This window comes from Petaurus breviceps, unplaced genomic scaffold (assembly GCF_028583685.1).
Source record: "Petaurus breviceps papuanus isolate PSGF00001 unplaced genomic scaffold, PetGlider_PUasm1.0 90702, whole genome shotgun sequence".
NCBI lineage: Eukaryota > Metazoa > Chordata > Mammalia > Diprotodontia > Petauridae > Petaurus > Petaurus breviceps.
This window is the reverse complement of record NW_027187317.1, coordinates 7,564,106-7,588,405: the sequence shown is the minus strand read 5'-3', so window position 1 is coordinate 7,588,405 and position 24,300 is coordinate 7,564,106. Positions and strand designations below refer to the sequence as shown.

General features: G+C 37.5%; 1 protein-coding gene across 1 annotated transcript in view; it reads right to left on the bottom strand.

Moving 5' to 3' along the window:
- Window positions 1-24,300, bottom strand: part of USH2A (usherin) — a 1,033,591-nt gene that overhangs the window by 310,147 nt on the left and 699,144 nt on the right. The window contains exons 44-47 of the mRNA XM_069066041.1: window positions 22,262-22,425; window positions 14,898-15,107; window positions 13,343-13,545; window positions 9,425-9,537 (exon numbers count right to left, since the gene is read on the bottom strand). Coding sequence (XP_068922142.1) covers window positions 9,425-9,537; window positions 13,343-13,545; window positions 14,898-15,107; window positions 22,262-22,425 — 690 coding nt within the window. The remainder of the gene's footprint in view (window positions 1-9,424; window positions 9,538-13,342; window positions 13,546-14,897; window positions 15,108-22,261; window positions 22,426-24,300) is intronic.

Genomic DNA, 24,300 nt, shown 5'->3' with positions numbered 1-24,300 from the left:
TCTGTAATATCATATTTCAAGCCCTTTTATCCCTTATGTAAAAGCTGCTATATCTTGTGTTATTCTGATTGTGTTTCCACAATATTCAAATTGTTTCTTCTAGGCTGCTTGTAATATTTTCTCAATGATGTAGATACTCCAGAACTTGGCTAAAATATTCCCAGGGGTTTTCTTTTTACAATCTTTTACAAGAGGTGATTGGTGAATTCTTTCAATTTCTGTTTTGCCCTCTGGTTCTAAAATATCAGGGTAATTTTCCTTGAGAATTTCTTGAAGGATTATTTCTAAGTCCTTCTTTTGATCATGGCTTTCAGGTAGTCCAATAATTTTTAAATTATCTCTCCTAGATCTATTTTCCAGGTCAGTGGTTTTTCCAATGACATATTTCACATTGCCTTCTATTTTTTTATTTGTTTGGATCTGTTTAGTAGTATCTTGATTTCTCATAAAGTCATTAGCTTCCATTTCCTCCAATCTAATTCTGAAGGAATTATTCCCTTCAGTGAGCTTTTGAAATTCTTTTCCTATCTGGCAAATTTGGCTTTTTAAGGCATTCTTCTTCTCATTGGCTCTTTGGGCCTCTTTTGACATTTGAGTTAGTCTATTTTTTTTAAGCCAGGTTGTTGACTCTCTTTCCATGATTTTCTTGCATCATTCTAATTTCTCTTCCCAATTTTTCCTCCACTTCTCTTACCTGCTTTTCAAAATCCTTCTTGAGCTCCTCTGTGGCCTGTAAGCAGTTCATATTTTTCTTGGAAGCTTTTGGTACAGCAGTTCTGATGGTGTCTTCCTCCCATTCCATGCTTTGATCCTTTTTGTCCCCCAAAAAGGAATCTAAGGTTTGATTGCTGTGCTTGCTTTGCTTCCTTTGCTTGCTCATGTTGCCTCTCAATTACTTGACTTTTGAGCTTTTTGCCCCAGTAGAACTCTGCTTCCAGAAAGGAGAGCTTTGTCCAAAATCACTAGGTTTTTGCAGCTGCCAGAGCTATTAGGAGGGTGCCATCTCTACAGCCCCCACATGCTCTGGCTCACTGATCACACACCCCAGGACCTCCACCCAAGACAGTGATCCAGATCCAAGCAGGTTAAAGCAAGAGTGATTACCCTCTGAATAGCAGCTTGGTCCTCCTACATTCTGCAGGCCAGTGCACCACTTTGGGCTCTGGGGACAGGGGCTGGACTACACCTCCATTCCCCCCAGTTCCAACAGAGTTCCACACTGACCTTTTAGTTTGTCTTTGGCATTTATGGGTACATATTTCTGGAAACCACCACAGCTGCTGGTGATTCACTCTCCCAAAGTCCACTCCAGCCACTGCTGGTCAGGGCTACCCTGGGGCTAAAACCTTGTGCTCACACAGGGCTGGGCTTGGCTCCCAGCACATTGTGATGGACCCTTTCTGTCCACCTGCCGAGCTGCCTTCAGTGGGAGATTTGTTTCCCTCTCTCACTTTGTGGGTTCTATAGCTCTGAAGTTTGTTTAGAGTCATATTTTATAGGTATTTGAGTTGATTATGGGGGGAGCTCACAGAGTTTTCAGGCTTCTACACTGCCATCTTATCTCTGCCCCCTCTGTAATCTTACATTTTCCTATAGAATTTCAGTTTCATATCTCTGTTCACACCACTATCCAGAACATTGCATTTTGGAATAATTTTGGTCTTACCTATGGTATTTGGAAGCTACTCTTTCCCCACCATTATAATTGTAGTCACAGAGTCAGAGACCTCAGGGTTCTTCTAGTCTTATCAGTGCATGATCAAGCAACCTTTCAACAAAATCCTTGTCAAGAGTTTATAAATTTTTGCTTTAAGGCAGTAAGAGGGAATTCATTTCTTCCACAGACAACCCATTTCATTTTTGTGTAGCTTCAATTATAAGAAAGATTAACCTGTCATCAAGCCTAAATTTCCCCATTGCAACTTCTATTGTCAATATGTCTATGTTGGATGTAGCCATGGAATTACTCATTTTACTCCCCAGCTACCTTCCTGATAGTTGCCTTGGTGCCATGCATATATCTTCCTCTCCATATTTCATTCCATTTTTGTTCTGGAACCATAATCACATCAATACTGTTACTGCTTTTTCCAATTCCTTGAATAATTTTAGTCCCTTGGATATTTCTTGTTCGTTACATGAATGTTTAAAAAATTCTCTGTTAATATCTAGTGTGTATGTCACTTCTCCTTAACATTCTCATCCTTTCCAAGTGATCAAGCAGTTCTTTTTGGTTCAACTTGGACATCACCAAAACATTTTCACCTGGGCTGATGATTATTATAATAAAATAAGAGAATTCCTAAGACTAGAGTGAAAATTATAGTTGCAGGCTATTGGCCCAGTGCCTTTTTGGATGAAACTGCTGTATTCTGCTTTAAAAGATCCATGATGATGCTCTCTAAATGACAGCTCCCAAACTATAGGGCCCTCCTTCTCATATTGGTAGATGACCAGGAAGAACCTTTTGTGTGAGAGGTCCTAGGCTTGGAGCAGGAGTATAGTCATGGGTCCTTCATAGAAAGAAGATTAGAAGTCAAAGGCCTGCAGATGACATTTCATCTAGAACCTCCAGGAGACAAAAATAATCAAAGTCTTCTGTATTCACTACACAATAAGCTCCTGATCCTACATGTCAGGGAATTTCTGAAGGAGGTGGAATAGTGTAAAAAAAAACAGCTGACAACTATGATAATGAAGAAGCATGAAGACATTATTAGTCAATAAAAAATAAATGCATAAAATATGAGAAATGATGAAAGATCAGAATAGGGTCTAGACAAGACTTTATTTGTGATTTAATACTTTGCCTGTGTTGGCTTGTTTTGTGAAGCAAACATCCATGATGACATGTTCATCTAGTGTGACTCACATCTCAATAGGAATGCCCTCTATATTTCTAAGGAATGATAATACAGATTCCATTTGGAAAGCTTCAGTGCTGAGAAATAATCGGGATGTTTTTCCTTCTATCCAAACAGAATTGCCTTTTCTGAAACTTTCACCCATCCATCCTAGTTGCCATTTGGGACCAAGAAAAAAGACAGTCAATCTCTCTTTCACTGACAGTCCCTCAAATACTTAAAGACAGTTATCATGTCCCTTTAAATTTTTCTATAGGTCAAATAGGCTTTCAGAATCATGTCCATTTTCTCTAACTATATCTCAGTATCATGTTCTTGAACTGATAGGAAAATTACATTTTAAGTTCTTGCCACAAGTAATAAAAACAAATCTCATCCATTTTGTCTTTTATACAGACATAGACAAAATACTTTTTGGTAAATCAGAGTTCACTGGCCCTGGGGATGATAATGACCCACTGAGTACTTGTGACCTAAAGTCTATACAGAAGGTTGGATTCATGCAATAATATCAAATGCATCCTGACTTTTTTTTGAGATTCTTAGATATTTTCAAGTAGCTGTGTGAAAGATGTAATTTGATATTAAAATTTCAAAGTTCTCTGCCAAGGACAAATTGGAATGTCTCTGTTAATATTTCTGATTAGGTGTCTTTGTTGAGCAGGGAATCTTGAAGTAAAGAAAGAAAACTTGTTTTTCTTTTCTTTAAAATTCAGCCTGATTTTTCTAGTTATTAAAAATATTTAAGTAATTCTTCCAAATGAGAGAGAGAGAAAATGTGTGTGTGTATGAGAGAGCGATGGGAGAGAGAGACAGAGAGAGAGAGACAGAGAGAGAGAGAGAGAGAGAGAGAGAGAGAGAGAGAGAGAGAGAGACAGAGGGAGCAACGGGAGAAAAGCAAGGATATTTAAGCAGAGCTGGCTCCATCCACATCTATATAGTATAGAAAAGCCAAGAACCTCAAAACTTCACATCAATTTTTTTCAAATAATAAAAGCAAACTATTTGTTCCTGAGCTGACCTTTGTTGCCATACTTCAGCCTGCAGGTGAGTTATTAACTTCCAAATAAAAGGGGATTTATAATGGCAATTGTGGTCTAACCTTCATTTAGAAATACCCAGACTGCATTGCTATCATAAAGACTTCTAAAAAGTTGGTAGGCAAAATTATCATTTATGTCATTTGGTACCTGGAGGCAAATTTTAAAACAATTATTTGTGAATGCTACAAAGACATGATTCCTCAGCCTTCTCATCAATAATATAGCCCCAACTGATGTGAAATGAAAAGACCTGCTAGGGCCCCAATTAAAGACAATAAATGGTATGATCTACCTTCTCTTTCTGCTTTTCCCTGAGCACAGAGCCTAGAAATCATACATTTTGGTCTTCTGGCAGTTATGTATTAAAATGTCCCCCTTGTTTATACAAACCGATATTCATTTCCCAGCTTATCCCTTTACAGAGAATAAATAAGTGAAATTCATATGCAGTCCAGTGCCCAGTGAAGCTGTCAGCTGTAGTGTTTGTCATATTTCAATCAAAGCCCAAGCCAGCCAGCCATCTCTATATTGCACAGTCCCTACATACTCGAGGACCAGAATTAATGAATTAGCTATTGATTAAATTCCACTCTAGCAAATCCACCATGGCAAATAAATGAACTACCCAGGGCACGTGTAGGCCATGGCCAGACATGTCTGGGCAATCGATCTGTAGTTAGTATTCATTTGGGATATAAGAACAGCTGATGATAATATGACAAGTAGGGAAGAGGCAATATAGAAACCGTACCTGTGTCTGAATAAAGGGATGATAAACTTAAAGGATATGTCTTTTTACATTCATATGTTTTGACATTTTCTAATTTGTATATTTAATAACAGAAATATATCTAGGTATTTCTTTTTTGTTTTGCCAAAACCAACAGAAAAGAAGATGTAAATTAAAGAAAGATGAGAAGCAGAATTGAATTCTTATCATCAAATAAGCTTTGATTATATCTGTAGATGTAGTTCCCAACATAGTCAGTTTAGTTTTACCCAGCAATTGTATTTTACCAAAATAAAATGGAATCTAAGGAGACAGCAGAGCATAGTTAGAGGAAAGTAAATTTGGAGGCTGAGGATCTGGGTTTGAATTCTGATTCTACTACTTACTACTTGTATGACCTTGGGTAAATCACTTTATTCTTTTGGCCTTTAGCTTCCTCATTTACAAAGTGAAGGGGTTGGATCAGATTAATAATAATAATAGTTATCATTTATATAGTACCTGCTTTGTGACAGGCAGTGTGCAAAGCACTTCACAAATATTAACTCATTCATCAAAACAACCCTGAATATTATTATCCTATTTTACAGGTAGGGAAATGGAGGAAAACATTATTTAAGTGACTTGCCCAGGGCGACACAGCTAGTAAGTGTCTGAGGCTGAATTTGAACTCAAGGTGTTCTAGTGCTCTATCCACTGCACCACCCAGATTCCTTCTAATGCACCTTCTAGCTTTCAATCTATGAGCCTATAATTTTATAAGAATAACAAAAAAACAAAAACAAAATCAAATTCAGTTCAAGGGATAAGGAAACAAATCTAGTTATCTGGCATTTTCCTGAAGGCTTTCACACTTGATTTTGTTTGTTGTTAAAATCAAGAGACCCCATTCCCATCCGAACAGAAACGTAACAAACAAGTACACATTGCCAGAAATGTAATGAAATTACACCAACAATAATATGCACACAGGAGGCTAACTGCTTTAGTGTTTGGTATAATTTGGATAAATGGCTTGGCAGCCTCTACTTGCTATAGTCAGGCCTCTGGAAAATGTAGCTTCGCTATCATAGATCTTTTGAAGAAAAAGAAGTCATTGCATGCCAGTATCTGGCTGTGGCTCCCTTTTGCCAATCTTATTCTGGTTTTGCTACAGAAAAAAATTGCCAATAGCTCCAGGAGAAATGCAAAACAAATATGGAAAAGAGAATTCCACATAAAATTTTTAGGAGGTTATCTTCTTTGGAAATACTTTAAAGAATCACAGAAACAGAGATGCACTGAATATTAGGTCTGAAAGGAGATCATAAATCATTTAGGTCAACCCTCTAATTTTGCAAATGGGACAACCAAGGCCTGGAGAATATAAATGATTTGCTCAAGGTAAAAAGACCTGGATGAACCCCATACTTGGCTTTTTCTGACTCCCATTTCATTGCTGTGACGTGGAAGTCCATTATTACTTGTACAACTGGTATGTTACTTTCATGTCCCTGCCAGTCTCTATTTAGCATCCTAAATCAATGATAATTATTCTTGCAAATGTTTCTGGTTTTTTGTTTTTTGAGGGGAGAGGGCAATTGGGGTTAAGTGTCTGAGGCCAAATTTGAACTCAGGTCCTCCTGACTCCAGGGCTGGTTCTCTATTCATTGTGCTACTTAGCTGCCCCTGTTTCTGGTGTTTTTAAAATAAATTTCCTACACTCAATGATAAGTATCCTTAGTAGTGACATTAAAAGTTAATTCTCCCAAATCTCACGAATGAAAACAAATGCTTTGAAACTGAACTTCATACTCTTTTGCTGGTGCAGGAAGTATAGCTAGGTGGTGAAGTAGATAGAATGGTGGCTATAGAGTCAGGAAACTTGAGTTCAAATATGACTTTAGAAACTTACTAGCTGTGTAACCCTCCCTGGTCACATCCTTTAACCTCTGCTTGTCTCAGTTTCCTCATCTGGAAAAAGGAGATAATAATAGCACCTACTTTGCAAGGTTGTTGTGAGGATGAAATGAAATAATAGTTGTAACATACTTTGCAAAATTTAAAGTACTATATGAATAGATGTTAGCTTTTATTTTACTTTGTTATTTAGAGAAGTTAATGGGGTAAAAAAAATGTTACTTTTCTTTCATATCTCACATACTCAGCCACAAAAAACTCCTTTACAGAAAAATTATCCTGGAAAGGAAAGGGAAAATGAATGACTTTAGTAAACTCTTTGTTGTCTGCTATTAGACTATTTGTACCATGGATTAACCACAGGTAGTAAAAGAAATGTTCCACACTACTAACCAGTTGTGCCATCAGCTGGGTTGAGGTTATTAGGTTGCTGAAGGAAAAGGAGAACTCCAGGGAAGAAATGGGTCAGTTCACCCATTAATTGGACAACAAAGACAATGTGTGACAGAAACCTCCATTGTTGTGTTGTGGTGATGAGGTCAGCTTAGGTGGATGGATTGATGGAGTCACGGATATGGATCTTGTATTGCCTTACATTATGTGTGTGCATTTCCTTATAATCAATTCTCCCATGTTCTCTATTTCTATCTCTATCATATAGTCAGACCACTAGCTTGTCATATTAAGTTTCTCAGCCTGAAATTTGAGAGGTTCACATATGACATACAATTCAGGTTATGTAATCTATGCATGGTCGCTTGACTTCTTCATGGCTTCATCCCCGACCTCCAGCATTACATGTATTGCTAATCAATAAATCAGTAACTGATCAGGTATTTCATTCTCAACACTGTACAATGCAGGGCTGAAGATTTATGCTCCCAGAATTCAAGGAGCTTACAATCAGTTTATTTATGCTCCTTTCAGTGATACCGTGTTTCCCCGATAATAAGACACTGTCTTATTAATTTTTTTGGAAAGAAAAACACCAGAGGGCTTATTTTCAGGGGACGGCTTATGTTGTCCTGCCTCAGCTCTCCTTCGCGGCACTGCTCTCAATGGCGCCAGCAAGAAAATCACTGGGGAAGAACAGGATGACGCGCTCACTGCTGCAGCTCTGATTGGATGCAGCTTGGAGCACGGCGTGCGTTTCACGGGGGGTGGTGGGGGACGGTGCATACAGAGGGTACCGTAATGTAGCGTGTAGTGCAGGGGATCACCTTCACTACAGTAGCAATCTCAATAGGGCTTATTTTGGGGGGAGGGCTTATTTTAGAGGAATCTTACACAGTAAGGGGAGGGCTTATTTTTGGGATAGGTCTTATTATCAGGGAAACACGGTAGTAAACATAATTCTTCTTGATCAGCCAAAGAAATCAAGAGCCAACTAGGGGAAAAGAGACCTCAAAATTTCAGACTGGGCAGTTCTATGAAGGAATTTTCTGTCCTACCACAGATGGATCAATTTTTTGTTTCAAGACAGAGAATGACTGATTTGTGTTATAAATCAACCAAGATTAATATTAGGAATAATCTGAACCTGCTTTCACAGCTAACTCAATGTGATGGGTTGAAATGATCATACTCCCATTTAATCTGTGTAGATCTGGAAGTTAAACTTCATATTTTGAATGCTAAAGACATACTGGTCAAAACTCACATGATTATGTTTCAGAAATCCTAGGAATCATGAGATACTGAGAGCAAAAGTGAAGTGCTAAAGACACTGTTAGCATTAATGTGGCTGATTCAAATATATAGATTTTCTCTTACAATTTAATATTCAACTAACATTTATTAAGCTTCTAGCATGTGAATTCATTTCACTGAGCACTAGGGATATGAAGATGAAAAGCAACGTAGTCCCTGTCCTTAAAGAATAGAGTGGATGTTTTGCTTTACAGAAGGATTCATCATGGAAGTCCTTCAAAAATTAGAACTAGAAAGGATTTTAGAGATCATCTAATCCAACTCCCTTACTTTATAGCTGAAGAAAGTGAAACATAGAAACGTTAAATGACTTGTCCAATGTCACCTAGCTAATAAATGGTATAGCCAGTGTTTGGACTCACATCAATAAGGAATTTGTTTCATACACTCAGGAGTTGGTTTGCAAATCATTAACTCTTTGATAAAAAAAGGGAGAGGGGAGAATGGTCAAACAGATGCTCAGATCTTAAAAAATTAAGGGCCCTACTTCATGGAGACTAGTTAGCAGGGGAGGAAACAATGTGACATCACGGAGGAGTGGAAATAATACTCAAATGAACTGATATTTGAATCTCGCTTTCATTATTTACTGGTTGTTAAGCTTGGGTTTAGATTTAGATTTAGATTTCTAATATAAAAAGTAGAGACCATTATACCAATACTACTGACCTCACTGGGTTATTTGGAGAATAAAATGAGAATGTGTAGAATATAAGGACTTTGTAGCTAACTGGCAAAGTGGATAGAGGGCCAGGCCTGCCTCAGACACTTACTAGGTGTGACCCTGGGCAAGTCACTTAATCCTGTTTGCCTCAGTACCTGCATTTGTAAAATGAACAGAAGGAAATGGCAAGCCACTCCAGTATCTTTGCTAAGAAAACCCCAAATGGGGTCATGAACAGTCATATATGACTAAAAATGATAAAATAACTGCAAATTATGCTAATGTGAATTTTTGCTACTGTTTTTATTTGTGCAATGATATGGTAAATCAGATTTGCACCCAACTTTATCACAACATGGCTAAATGGAATATTCCTAACTTCTATTAATAATATGTGTACCCTCCCCAGTGGGTTATATGGGCTGAGAGGTATAATTAAGAATATTAGCAGAATAATGACCTATTATAGAATAATAATAACATGAATTCTGTCAATTAAAAAATTAAACTGTACCTTGAACTGATTACATGTATTTTGGGTGCTGCTATCTCACATGGTATGTCTTCTACAGTGGTGACTTGTGTTCCTTGGCTCTTCACACAAGCATATTTGGTACAGACTTCAACCTGTAAGAATTATTTAAATGATTACACCCAACATTTTTTTTCAGTACCACTGACTTGTAGGGAATTAATTCTGCCCTCATTCCATAAATATTTCATCATGTCATGCATTCTCTGGGTGCTTAGTAAATGATAGTTTTTGATGGCAATCTTCTTTAGTGAGGCAAGCCCATATCAGAGGTCAAAACTGGGCCCATTACAATTTTCCCAGTCCTTAACATGATGCTGTTTAGTCTCTGGATTGTTCCCACTCAAAGAAAGACAGACATTAATCTACTCTGAGCAGACTCAAAAAGCGAAAGATGCCTAGGCAACATTTTGCAAGCATAATAGGTTATCACTACATGCCACTTTCTAGATCTGTAACCAAAGTAGGGTAATGATGATATCTTCCATAAGACTTAACATTTTACAATAAATAGCTTCAATGCTAATGTGGACTAGAAGAAAAATGAAGCCTTGAGAGGTTTCCCACTATGGCTCAGCTATTTTATATCCATTTGTTCCAGCTGCAATTGTATTTTTACTCTAATCGCAGCAGAAAATCATCATTCACCCCCTTAATTCTGTGACTTAATCTGAATAAAAACCAAGGAGGATGGAATAACTGATAATTGGAAATGGGGTCCATCAGGCATTAGCAACACAAAAGTAACACGACACATAAAATGGGAGGAAAGGTAAAGAAGCATATTAGTAAATTGCTGAAGGAAAAGAGATGGAAAGAAAGGAGAGGAGAGGAAAAGAAGGAAAGGAGAAGAAAAGAGAAAAGAAAGGAAAAGAGGAGAATAGAAGAGAGGAGAGGGGAAGGGAGGGAGGAAAGGAGAGGGAGAAAAAAGAGGTGAAGGGAGGGAAGGAGAGAAAAAGATGAGAGGAGAGAAGAAGAGAGGTGAAGAGAAGAGAGGACAGGACAGGAGAGGACAGGTGAGTAGAGGAGAGAAACATTACTCATTCTACTCAATGTAAATTGACAGAGATTTTGAGGGAAGTGACAGAGACAGACAGAGACTATATGTCTGCCTGTGAAAAGAGATACACCCAGACAGATTTAGAAAGAGATAAAAAGAGGCAGCCTACTTCTTACAAGGATTACTAACTAAACTACTGAAGCAGGAAGAGACCAGAGGAGACCAATGAGTCCTGAAAAATCCTGACCATTAATACTGATGAGCCTCCCTAAATACAGTAGTTTTATTTTTGTCAATATTTGAGAAAATCCAAATATTTCTCAAATTGCTTTTCAAAGACATCATGCTCATAGAGAAATTTTGTGTTTCTTTTGTTTGTTTGCATTTTGTTTTTTGCTTTTTGGAGGGCAATTGTGGTTAAGTGACTTGCCCAAGGTCACACGACTAGGTTTTTGTGTGCATGCGTGTGTGTGTGTGTGTGTGTGTGTGTGTGTGTGTGTGAAGTGTCTGACGCTGGATCAGAACCCAGTCCTCTGGTCTCCAGGGCCGGTGCTCTATTCACTGTGCCACCTAGTCACCCTGAAACTTCGTGTTTCAATAGGTACTGGAATAGATAAATCTGCTATAGTTATCTGAAGCATTTATTAATGTCTTGTAGCAACCTGAGGCAACTTTTAGAACACTAGCAGACTCCACCAAGACGGTCTGAGTGGATAGTTCCAAGAGAATTAAACCTAACCTAAAAACAAAATTCAAACATACGTTAAATTCAATAGAACTAAAGACCAGAAGACCTAATTAATATTAGTAAAGAGGTAGACCTTGTTACATATAATGAGGGAGCTTACCATATCATCCAAATATTAATGTCATCTACATGTGAATGTTTCCTACAAAGGTCTGTTTTTGGACTGTGGCAGAACATGTGAAAATCTCTTTAATTTATAACAAAGCAAAGGAAAGAGTCTCTAATTTAAAGAGTACTAATCATTCTATTCATATATCATGTTCCATATGCAGGTTACAAATCTAGATACAGTCTTTTAAAAAATGGATATAAAACAATTCATATTTACAGATGAAGATGGATAATATTCCCATTACAAAGAGATCCTTCACATGTTAAAAGGAATTTTTCAAATAGGCAGCTCCCTGGGCATATTTAAATGTCTGTTTATAAATCATTAATGGCCTAATGATTTTCTGAAAATCATTTTCCAAGCCATAAGGAACATTAGTGAGTAGGTTCAGGTTTTCCAAATTCTATTAATTGTGTAAACATTATATATAGCAGTTGAACTATAGTGCTTATTTTCAATGTTAACAATTTTGTGCTTATCATATACAGCCTTGTATTGCTAATTATTTTTTTATGTCATAGGGAAATATGTATTATTTCTCAAGTCAGCATGTAAATTCCTTGAGGGCAAGGATCATGCCTTATACTTCTTAAGATCTGCAGTGATAATTTATGCATAGTAGTCGCTCAATAAATATCTGATCTTCGTTGACTGAATGTTTGTTTGATACAAGAATAAAATAGTTCTAAATATTGAGTTTTCCTCTTCTATTTTACTATATAGGTTGTGACTTATGTATAGGATCACAACTTTCAACCTGGAAGGGGCCTTAGAAATGATTTTATCCAACTCCTTCATCTTTACAGTTGAGGAAACTAAGGCCCCCAAAGTTACATGATTTGTTAAAGATCATAAAAGTAGATCGCAGCAATGCTAGAACTAAAACTAAGGTCTCCTGACTTAAATTCTAGTGCTCTTTTCACCAAGGTAGTGATGTGGCACAGTGGATAGAATGCTGGAACTATAGTCAGAAAGACTTGAGTTCAAATTCAGCTTTAGATACCCATTAGCTCTGTGATCCTGGTCAAGTCATTTAACCTCTGTCTGCCTCATTAACTATAAAATAGGGATAATAATAGAACCTACCTTGCTGTGTTGTTGTGAAGACTGAACAAGATAATATTTGTAAAGTGCTTAGCTCAGTGCCTATGTAAGCACTATATAAATGCCTATTTCCTATAGACAGATTTCTAGATAGACAGAAAGAAATAGATGGATGAAGAGATAGAGATGAAAGATAGAGCGCTTATTAAATACTTTGTAGACATTATATTACATTGCCTCTCTTTGCCTTTTAACTTTAGATCATAAACTCACAGAGGGCAGAAAATATGTCTTGTTGAGTTTGAATTTCATAGAGCTGTAAATGTTGGTTTGATTAAGAATTCTATTAATTGTGTGCAGGTGAGGGACTGACTTGTGCACTGTGGGAGCACCTCTGTACCTTTTTTTTAAACCAGTTATTACATTGACAGTCAATTCCAAGTTCCTTGATTTTCAGAGATAACTGAGACACTGATGGGTTAAGGGACACCTAAAAGTCTCTCAGGTAATAAACAGCAGAGCCAGTCATGTGCTCTGTCTCCAGAACCAGGGCCTTTTCTGTTACATGTTGCTGCCAGCCTCCTAGGACTTCTAATAGAGGCAACAGTTGGGGACAGGTATGAGAGTGGGATAACATTCAATCAGGTAGTAGTTTTGCTCTGCCATCATCAGGTACCCAAGGCAGCAAAAGTACCAAGAATGAAGGGACCTTGGTTGGTGGAACTATCTCTCAATAATTGGATGCCTTCATTTTTGCCTGGATAGGAAAATATCATCTCTGTCTTTTTATATCCCTGCCATCATAATCTTCTCTGCAAAGAGACCCAAATATTTGCCCAAAAGCAAGTCAATTTAATCCCAATCGGTTTCCCTCCTTTCCTGCCCCTAGACACCCCATACCCAATCAAGACAAAAAGAAATCCACCTTGAGACACAGACCAGCATGTTTTATTTATGATACCCACAAGCTTAACTATCAAAAAGCAATGTTCTAACCTGTATGTCATAGATAGTGAACGGAGACAGGTCTCCCAGAACGAAAGACCCAGGCGCATTCATGCCAGTCTTGTAGAGCTTATTATTTACATAGACAGAATATTCAGTGACAACACCATTTGGGTTGGAAGGCGATGTCCAGATGACACGTACAGCTGTACTGTTGATGATGACAACCTCTGGAGGAAGCATGCCCTGAGGCTCTAGAATTAAAGGAAAAAAACTGAATAAACTCCAGCTGTCTCTGAAAAAGCACTTGTTTAACTAAATCCAGATTAGTAATTAGGTTTAGCAAAGGGTTCCCTGCTTATCTGCTTTCCTCTGATGAAGTTATCACAGTCTGTAGTCCTCTGTAAATTGGCTTATTATACTCTCAGTTAGAAACCATGAGAACCGGTGGTAAAATGCTTTATACCACCAGCATAGTGTTAATCTTCAGTGAAATGTGGCCAGTGGGATGTGATGATAAATTATTCACCCACCAGCACTGCCATCACATATCTATTATCTACCTCTTCTTTACCATCCTTTCACCTCCCAGGGTTAATTTTTTTTAATATTCCTAATACAAAAATACAACTCAAATGCATAGCTTCTAGAGGAAAATGAAAAAAAAACATTGATATTACTAGCCTTATAAGTTAAGCAATATCAAGTAATAATGCAATATTGTCATTATGTAAATGATTTTGAATGTTGATTACCATAGGTAATGATGAAATCTAACACTAGAAAAAACTTGCTTAGCGTTAAATTACACAATTATTCAAGCATGTCAGAAATAACTATACAAAGACCTATTTTTATCATAAGAACCCATCTTAACTAGTTGAAAAATTGTCCTTGTGATCAATTCTATTTTATAAACAAAAGGTGTTGACCTTTGACACCACAAAGGGAAATGAGATCGGCACTTAAAGTGCTCTGTTAATGACCTGGAACGCTTGCTTGGGAGGTAATGATATTATAATGTTTATAATGAGACTTTATAAAGCAAAAAAGATTAGAAAGCCCATTCTGGCCACATTTCAGATTCACAAGTTGCTTCCCTACTCCCTCCCTCTTGCTAACTGGCTTGGAAATGACTCATAGGCAAATTTTCTCTGTGACTGAACTTCCACCTTCTATTTCTGGTGACTCAGGGAAGGCACAGTATTTGCTTGTGTCAGAAACCCATTGCTTCATGGAGTACATCTCTTTTAAAAACCATTAATTTTTTCAAACTGCTACCATTTGTTGACACGAAATCAGTTTCAAACTTAGTATACAACAGTCTCAGTACACCAAGAAAAAAGGGAACAAACTGGGCTAATAACCTATTATTAAAGCTTGGTGCTTTAGTCTTAGTGGGATGGCTTATTGATTTGCCACTTGACAGCAGCTAGCACTTAAGCATTTTAGCTTTTACCCCCCCCCCCCATCCCCTCCTACCCTTCCTTTCCTCTCTAATACAGGAAATTTTATAATGGAAGCATGACTGATCTCAACCTCAACAAAAATCAATCAATTTCATTCCCATATCTGAAACCAAGCAGTCCTGAGGCTCTAGACCCACCTCCATCACAAGTGGTCACATGTAGTACTTCACTGTTGATGCTGTGGGCTCCATTGAAGACGCAAATAAAAATCCGATACTCTGTGTTTGGTTTTAAGTCACCGATTACAAAATAGTTTACATCTGGCAGGATTTTCACTGACTCATTTGATGTAGCAGAACTCCAGAGGAGGGTATAATACTCAACGTCACCTTGTAAGTCTTTCAGAGCTGTTAAATAATCAACACGATACCTTGTAAATGCAGTTAATCTTAGCAATGTTCTGGAATAAAGTTTGCATTGCATGGATTTCCTACAGCTGAGGAAGTGATCTCTGAGGAAGCTTAAAATGAGTGACCAAGGAAATCTTTGTAAGCCCCTTCACTGGAACTCTTTAAAAAAACAACAATGTTCATTTTCCCAGGGTCGTTTGATTCCATTCTTATAACTGCCATTTCTTATCTGAGGCAGGAGACAATTTAACTTCCTTCAAATATTTTAACATTATGTTTTCTAAATTCATTTTATCAAGAAAATTAAGGTGAACTGAGAGCAATAATTGTGGAAAAGGCAACAGCAAAATAAATACTACTCATGGAACAACTCTTATGATTATAGTCATTATTGGTTAAAGTCAGTTTTGGTAGAACAGGTCATCTACTCAATGTACTCCCAGATTTTAAGGTGAAATTTATGCCTAAAACCTTTATTAAATGACAGCTTAGGGGTGGCTAGGGGGCACAGTGAATAAAGAGCCAGCCCTGCAGTCAGGAGGACCTGAGTTCAAATCTGACCTCAGACACTCAACACAAATACTAGCCATGTGACCTTGGGCAAGTCACTTAACCCCAATTGCCCTCCAAAAACAAAAGCAAAAAAGATGACAGCTTAGTGGTCTAGAATGAAGAGCATTTGTTTCCAAATATTTATACTGCATCAGTGTACAATTTGTCTACCCTAAAAACTTGGTTCCCAGGAGGTGTCATTCTTATTTTTCTTTCTTTTTTTTTAGAGGGGGGAAGGCAGGACAATTGGGGTTAAGTGACTTGCCCAAGGTCACACAGCTAGTAAGTTATAAGTGTCTGAGGTGAGATTTGAACTCAGGATCTCTTGACTCCAGGGCCAGTGCTCTATTCACTGCACCACCTAGCTGCCCCTCATTCTTATTTTCCCCAAGGTTTTCACTTTTGAATAGAACCCATATGTTTTTCTAATGAGAAAGAGATGCCAGCAATAATGCTTTGCCATGCCAAAATAAAATCAGCTATTCCCTTCATGCTAGAATTAGGAAGACCTAAGGTCAATTCTGGCCTCAGAAGGTTACCAACTAAATGACCTTGGACAAGTCACTTAACCCTTTTTGACTCAGCTCTTCATCTGTAAGATGAGTTGGTGAAGAACATGGCAAACCATTGCAGTATCTTTGCCAAGAAAACTATGAAAAGGGTTATGAAGGGGTGAACAAGACATGACAATCTAAATATTTCTACAGGACCTAGCACTAAGCTTTATGCATATCAGGTATTAAACACATATTTGTTGAATGAACAAGACTCATGGGGAATTAAATATGAAAAACTTTGTTTTGGATGAGAATTCTGATTCTTCTGATGCAATACAATTTAAGTAGCCTAAGGAATGAAATCAATACTACTTAGTAGTACTATTAAACATATAGGTCAAAGTTTATTCCAGGTAACTTCATAATAAACATAGAGAAAACTAGTCACTTAATGTGAATTTAGGACATGATAAAGTTTCCCCACTGTTATACTTTCATTCCTTTCAGTTAGAACATTTTGTCCCTCTTAAAAATAATAATAATCCTGGGAGTAATAACACATTAAGGTATTATCAGTCATTAACATTTTAGCAGGACTTATTTTATAAAAAATCTACTTGTTTTTGTTGAGTGCCTAGTGAGAACGTTTTGATGAGGAAAGATGGAAAGACAGGTGTAATAGGTGTTATAAACAAACTCTGTTTCCCAGTATCAGCTCAGTCTGGGGCTCAGCCTGAGAGGGTCTGCTGCTCCCTCCCCTTTAACCTCCAAATTAGAACTAATCAGGTAATAGAAGAAATTGCAGTTTATAGAGTGAATGAAAAGATACCTTTATTCATGGTTCTCCGGAGAAGTGAGTGTGCATGTGTTCTCTCACTGGACAAAACACACACACACACACACTCCATAGAAGCAGAACAAAGGTTTTATAGGAACATTTGGCTCTACCCCATTTCATCCCCCCCTTCCCCCCCCCCGTTTTACAATCATTGGGCCCAGTCAGGTAGTACAACCCCTCTCCAGGACTGTCCTTCACATGAATGGTTCTCTTCTTCTCAACAGTATTATCCATTAGCAAACAATGGTCAGTTTGAACCCCAACCAGTTTGGTCCAGCTTGGCCTGGGCCCCCTCTCTAAAGATAAACTCACAGATTTCTTCCCACTGCATGATTGGATAGAGTGTTCTGCTCTTTCTCCCTCACATTGACTTAGGATCTGTTTCTGACGTACCCATTGTTCCCTTAGAATCTGTGGAAACCAAGCTATTAGTATTTCTCACATGGGGTGGAGAGCCTGTGGCCTTGAGGCCACATATGACCCTTTAGGTCCTCAAGTCCAGCCCTTTGACTCTTTTCTGAGTAATTTGGATTCAAAGGGTCACACTTGAGGACCTAGAAGGCCACATGTGAACTCAAGGCCATAGGTTCCCCACCCTTGGACTGCAGATAGGAGTGTATGGTCTAGGAAAGATGAAAAATTTAAATCAATTAATTAATATATTTAAATTAAATAGATTTAGAACTAGAAAGGGCTATAGAGGATAGCCAGTTCAACTTCCTAATTTTACAGATGAGGAAAACCGAAACCCAGATAAGCTAAATTGACTAGTCTAGTGTCATACAACTAATCCGTTAAAAAAAAAAGAGTTTGAATCCAGGTTTCCCTAACTTTGTGCTCCCTCTACAACATCATTCTTTGATTATGTCATCCTCCTCAACTAAAATACTTCTCCTCTCCCTTTCCACCTTATGAATCCTATATCTCCTTCAATTTCTATCCCATTTTGTAAGGTCATCAAATCTTTCCTCACCACTTCATGCCACATCAATTCCTGCTTTTTCTAAACTTTAGTATTCATTACCTATAATACATTAGACATCTAATTCTGTAATACTGGGTTATGACATAGACAATAGAATTTTGGGAGTGAAAAGGACACTAGGGATAACCTGGTTCAAACTCTTCATTTTATGCATGAAGAAAATGAGGTCCACAGCGCTTCAATGATTTGTCCAAGGTCAGTTAGGGGCAGAGCTGTGAATAGCAATCAGGTTCAACTCTTATTCTGATTTGCTATTTACCCCTTAAATTGTTATTTTTACTTTTCATCTGTATCTATCTCATCTGTTCAACGACACTGGCAGCTTCTAGAGGAACCAAAAATATAAATTAATACTTCTCTAGATTCACATAGTTCATGGAACCATGCTACCCATGCAATAGATAAGCAAAACATACTTGTTGACTGAATAAAAGGATGAATGAATAAATAAGCTCATAATTGTACAGATGTCTCTCAATTATGTGATCTTTCCATTAAAGTTAAGAGTTCTCCAGCCTGACTCACAGATCAGAAAGATGACCATATTATTCTAAGAACCATAGTTTCTCTTTCGGAGGAAGGAAAATTCATCTCTTACAATTTTACCACTAAGTCACCTAGAAAATTCTATCATGTAGGGATCAAAGGCTTAAATGTGAAGGCCTGAGGTAGCTAGAGGCAAAACAGCTAAGATGGCATTGTCCATCTTCGTCATCATAGTCCACCAATCTCCTCCGTCTGGGGCTCTTTTGTTACTGTAGTGGAGAATATATGGTAGTGGCTATGTGGAGCAGGAAGGCTGCAGTTGTTGCCATCTTGGGACTAACCTTTTTTGATTCTGTAAGTTTCAGAGCAGCAGAAAATAGGCAAAAGGAGTCCAGGTATCAACAACAGTACGTTGGTGCATTCCATGGCAAGGATAGAGTTGTGCCACCTTTTGGAACAAGGTGTGTAGAAAGACAGACAGACAAGACCTCTTGCTACAAACAGCCGTGCCATAACGAGAGTGGCTACTATATTTTCATTTTCAGTGTTTCCCCATGTTGTGTGTGTGTGTATTCTTTGGGAAAGTCTCGTGCTTTGGACTGTACTATAAAATGCTTGAAGCCTTGGAATATACAATGAGACTAGGTATTGATAACCTGATGTTAAAAGGTCAGTGACAATATCTTCTGAAACATTCCTTCTTCTTTTGGTAATGCCTATTCCAGAGTTTTCGAGGTGCAAATGTGTGTGTGCATGTGCATTTAAATATATACATGAATATATACACAGAAATATAATAGAAAGATAGAGAGGAAAAGATAGAAGAAGAAAGAGGGAAAAGAAAAGGCAGAGTGTGAAAGGAAGATGAGGCAAGAGATTAGGAGATGGTGGATGGGAAAAAGAGACAGGGAAGGAGGGAGAGAAAGAGTGAGAGAGAGAAAGAGAGAGAAAGAGAGAAAAAAGAGAGAGAAGGGTGAAAGAGGGAAAAGGGGATGGAGGGAGAGAGAGAGTGAAAGAGAGAGAGAATGAATTTTAAAATTTCTTTTAGGATAATAGAGTGTATACCCTTACCTGCCAACTGTGCCCTACAAAGCAGGAAAACAATTTAAAATTAATATTGCAGGAAATGACTGGCATTTTTTGGGCAAGAGGATAGCTAATTTACTTACTTGATCGTATTGTTCATGGAAAGAAAATGATAAAGGACCAAGCTTTGGGAGAGATGACCCTCTTTCAATATTTAACCTTTATATTCACAAATAGGTGTCTGGGAAATTTCTATGGTACGAATGAAAATAAAAGCCGATTGCATTACCTACATCCCGAAGGTCAGAGGTTCAGATTACCAAGGTAATGAAACTTCAGTGAGCTGCTTCAGATCTATTAGGTTTGTCAGTTTTTATAAGCAAGCTTACTTCAGGCATGCAATTATAAAATAAAGAGCCCATACCAATGAAAATTCACCAGCCGATCTTTAACAGAAGTATTTGTAAGTCAACTGAGGGGGGAGGATCCTGCTTTGTGAGCAAGTTTCCTATTTAAATGTGAGGGGGAGGGTTGGGAATAAATGATATATCCCAGCCCATCTCTACAGAAAGACTCACACATACCCAAGTTGAAATATTCTCTTAACATGAAAGACTATCTGCTTCCCTTTCTATGGTGTTTCAGAGAATATCCACGAGCATCAATTAACCTCTTTATCCTTCCATTAAAATGGTTTAAATGGACACATGATCCAAGTGACACAGTTTATTAGAATATGGCATGCTCCTAATACCTCCAGGATTGATAGCCATTTGTTAAGATGAGCTAATAATACTTCTCTTGTGCTAGTTATTTAGTGACAGTGTAGATCAACACAACTGGTGTCGGTTTTAATTTCCAATTAACGCTGCAAACAAATTGGGACTAAATCACTCACGGGACCAGTAATGAAATATAAAGCATTTCTCTTCTAGGCTGCTTCAAAATCTAGGCTGGGTCAGAAGGGAGTGGGAGTTGTTGTCTAGTCAGTCAGTTGCCAGGCAGCCTTTCATAACTATATTTCTCATTCAGAAAAAATGGATGGTTTTCATTCATTGGGACACAAAGTTTTTTTTTTCTAAAAGTGAGTTTTCCCTGACTTCCTTGACTTAGAGGAAATTCTAACAAAGCTGTACTGGCTCTGGCCCCAGGTTTGGTTGTTCCACGTGGATGATCAGAATGACCATCTCCAAGATGAATTCAGTTTTGTTTTGTTTTCATTGTCAAAATGGATATGCTCATCATAGCCGAGCTAGATAGCACCTGAAAGATCCATGGATCAATTGCTAAATACCATCCTAAGAGGGAGCCAGTGCAGCCTCAGTGCAAGAGTATAGGACTTGGAATAAGGAAAATCTATGATTCAAAGCCTTTCCCTGATGCTTACTCACTTGTATGACCATGGGCAAGTCACTAAACCTAGCATTTGTAAAACAAGGAAAACATTGTCTACAGTAGCTACTTTCTGGTTTAGTCTGAAGTTCAGATGAGATTATATGCATAAAATACTATGAATCTGAGAATCATTTGCACAGAAAAGAGAAATAAATCCATGAGTTGATGAACTCACAGTAGAGAAAGGCCAGATCAATGGGGATAAATTCACAGTCTGGGGGAATGATATGGGTTGTGTTTTTCCTGAAAAATGATCATATAGTTAAGAGGTAAACCAGAAGAGGAAAATGTTACAAAAACTCAGAGAGAAGTACTGTGAGGTTTCATAGAAAAAGTAGTTAGTAGTGTCGAATGTTGGAAAAAAGTCAAAAAAGGACCAAGGAAAGGTCAACTGATTTGACAATTAGGAAATTTTGGATAACTTTGGAAAGAATGGTTTTCATAGAGTGATTAATCTGGAAACTAAAATGTACAGGTCTGAGAAGTATTTGGGGAAAAAGGAAACAGAAGATGATATCATTTTAAAGGAGTCTGGTTATATAAATTTGGCTATGAAAGATGAAATATAGTATAATAGCTTAAGATTTAAAGATCTATACAAATGTTATTTTTAAAAAATTAACAGTCACATGCATATTCTGGCTACTGAGATGATGAGGTCAGATCATATCCATTTGATTGATCACCTAATCAATGAGTACTTACTAAGCACCTACTACATACTAGGCACTGTGCTGGTGAAGGGAATAAAAAAACCAAAGTAAAATTTGTTCTTTCCCTCATAGAACTTGCAGTCATACAATCACCTACAAGGACAACCTAAAATTATACTGGGTTCAGACCCAACAGTAACCTAGGTCCAAACTGTATCTGTTAAAGCAAGAGTTAAATCAATAAATAACCTCAAAGCTGACTTATTCTAAGAAATCCAGTGCATTGGACCATATTCAAAGCTGTTTATCAGCAGGACTAAAAGGAATAGAGCTAGGTTCTCCTGCAAGAAGGTGTCTCTTTGTGTCTTACACAAGCAATTTAAAAAATTAACATTCTTTAAAAAATTCATTTTAACATTAAAACTTTTTTCAGTTCTATATTCTTTTTCTCCTTCCCTTCCCTCTTTCTCTTTGAGAAGGAAAGGAATTTGATATACATTATACATGTGTAGTCATGCGAAACATATTTCAATATTAGCCACGCTGCAAAAGAAAATACAGGTTCCCCCCCTCAAAAAAAAAACAAAAATAATATAGTAGAAAGAAGTATGTTTCAATATGCATCATTCCTTCTGTGGAAGTAGATAGCATTTTTCATTCCAAATCCTTATCTATATAAGCTTTTTAAAAAGAACAAAAATATTAGGAAATCCACTTACTTGGTTTAGACCATTCAACTTTAATTGCCGTGTGATTGAGATCCTTCACAACCAGGGTAGTACTCTTCTCTGGAAGTCCTGCTAATGTGGTCACAATTGCCTCCTTGCTTGATGCATATCCCACAATGTTATGCACAATGAGTTTATACTCATAAGTCGTATACCTAAGACATCATTTTTTTTGTAAAAGTTAGCTTTATTCTCATACTTAACACAAATTAACAACAGAGACTCAATACCATGTAACGTATTTTTCCCTTTCTATAAACAAAGCTAATAATTTTTTTCTTAACCCCTCAAAGGAAACAGATTCTGCTAGAAATGCTGGATTATTTTAATGTTGTTGTTATTGTATTTAGAGGTGGTAAGGATTACAGCTCAATTCAAGATGCAATCACAACTCTGGCAAAGGGCCAGATTTTAGATCTGAATCTGATTCAAAGAATATCCAAAGAGTTTTATTGTTTCTCTTTGGGGAAATTCATCCATTTTAAGGTATCAGAATTCTTCACAATTTATCTTCTGTAGGAATGACACCTTCCCATAATCCCATTGATAGATAAACCACAAAAGTAAACCATAACTGTGGCCAATGCACATAATGCACACCTACTAAGAGCTCTGCATGGTGCCTCCTGGGAATGATAGTATGGTAAAGAATAAAATTGACTTCATGATGTGAAAGTTGAATTGCATTTTACAGAAAGAGAAACTTCGGCAAAGACACATAATCGAGGCATAAATTGACTACACCATAGACCAGGCCTGCACAACCTGTGGCCCTTGGGCTGCTTGCAGCAGGCCAAAGTATTTCTGGCAGCCCTGGGGGAAAAATATAAAGGAAAACCTCTTTTGTATGTAGAAGAAATCCTTTGGTGTGTTGCAAGTGACTAGCCAGCTATAAGCAGTCTGTGGGCCACAGGATGTGCAGGCCTGCCATAGACTAAAATAATGACAGAAACACAGATATACACAGAGTATGGATGTGGTGCCATAGCACATGCTTCATGCATACAGGTAGGTAAAACATTGATTTCCTTAGACACATTGTCTGACCCAGAAAGAATGAGATTAAGGAGTATTTTCACTGATTTAAAACTGGCTAGATAGGGGAATGCCTAGCCTGTGGACCACAGTCCTACATGTACATTTTATAGGAAGCTGACCCACTGTGACTATATTCAGCATGAACTCTAAAGGCACACGTAGCATGGGACAAATCACAACTCATTATCCTGGACCATCATCATCAGTTGAAACACTAGTAAAATTTTCATCAAGGAAAAAACATTGATGTGTGAGCAAAAAAAAATGTATCTCACATTTACATGAGGTAAGCTGCATACATTCAACCCCAGTCCCACAGATTTCAGGTTGTTTTCTTTTTTTAAACTGGTGGTTCTACTTCTTTAAACACCATTTTCTATAAAGTTCCAAATACTCATTATCATAACATGAAGCTCATCTAAATATGGCAACTTGAGTTGTCATATAATAGACAGAATGCTGAACTTGGTGCTAAGACCTGGGTTCCACTTCAGACATTAATAAATTATGTGACCTTGTCATTTAACCTCTCTTGGCATCAGTTTCTTAATCCATGAAATAAGGGAGATATATTTGATAAACTCTGAGATCCATTCCAGCACTAAACCTATGTTAGAATGATTCCCTAAATTCTAAGTGAAAGATGACTTTCACAGTAACCACAACAGGGCATGGTGGTAAGTCTGTCAACTAGCATTTTTAAGCACCTACTATGCTCCAGACACTGAGAAGTGCCAAGGATATAAAGAGAGGAAAAAGACAAGCTATGCTCTTGAAGAATCACAGTTCAATAGCTGCAAAACAATGTTTTGGAATACCTGAGTTACATATGTTGCTGTCATGTAAATGGACAGCACTAACTAGTTTGGAGAAAGGGTCTGCTCAGAATATTTCTTAGTATTATACTGCTGATTATACAGATGTAGGATCAATATATGCAGATGTCTTGTTTTGTCTACTCTGCCATCATGGAGTGCAATATAGGTGCTGTC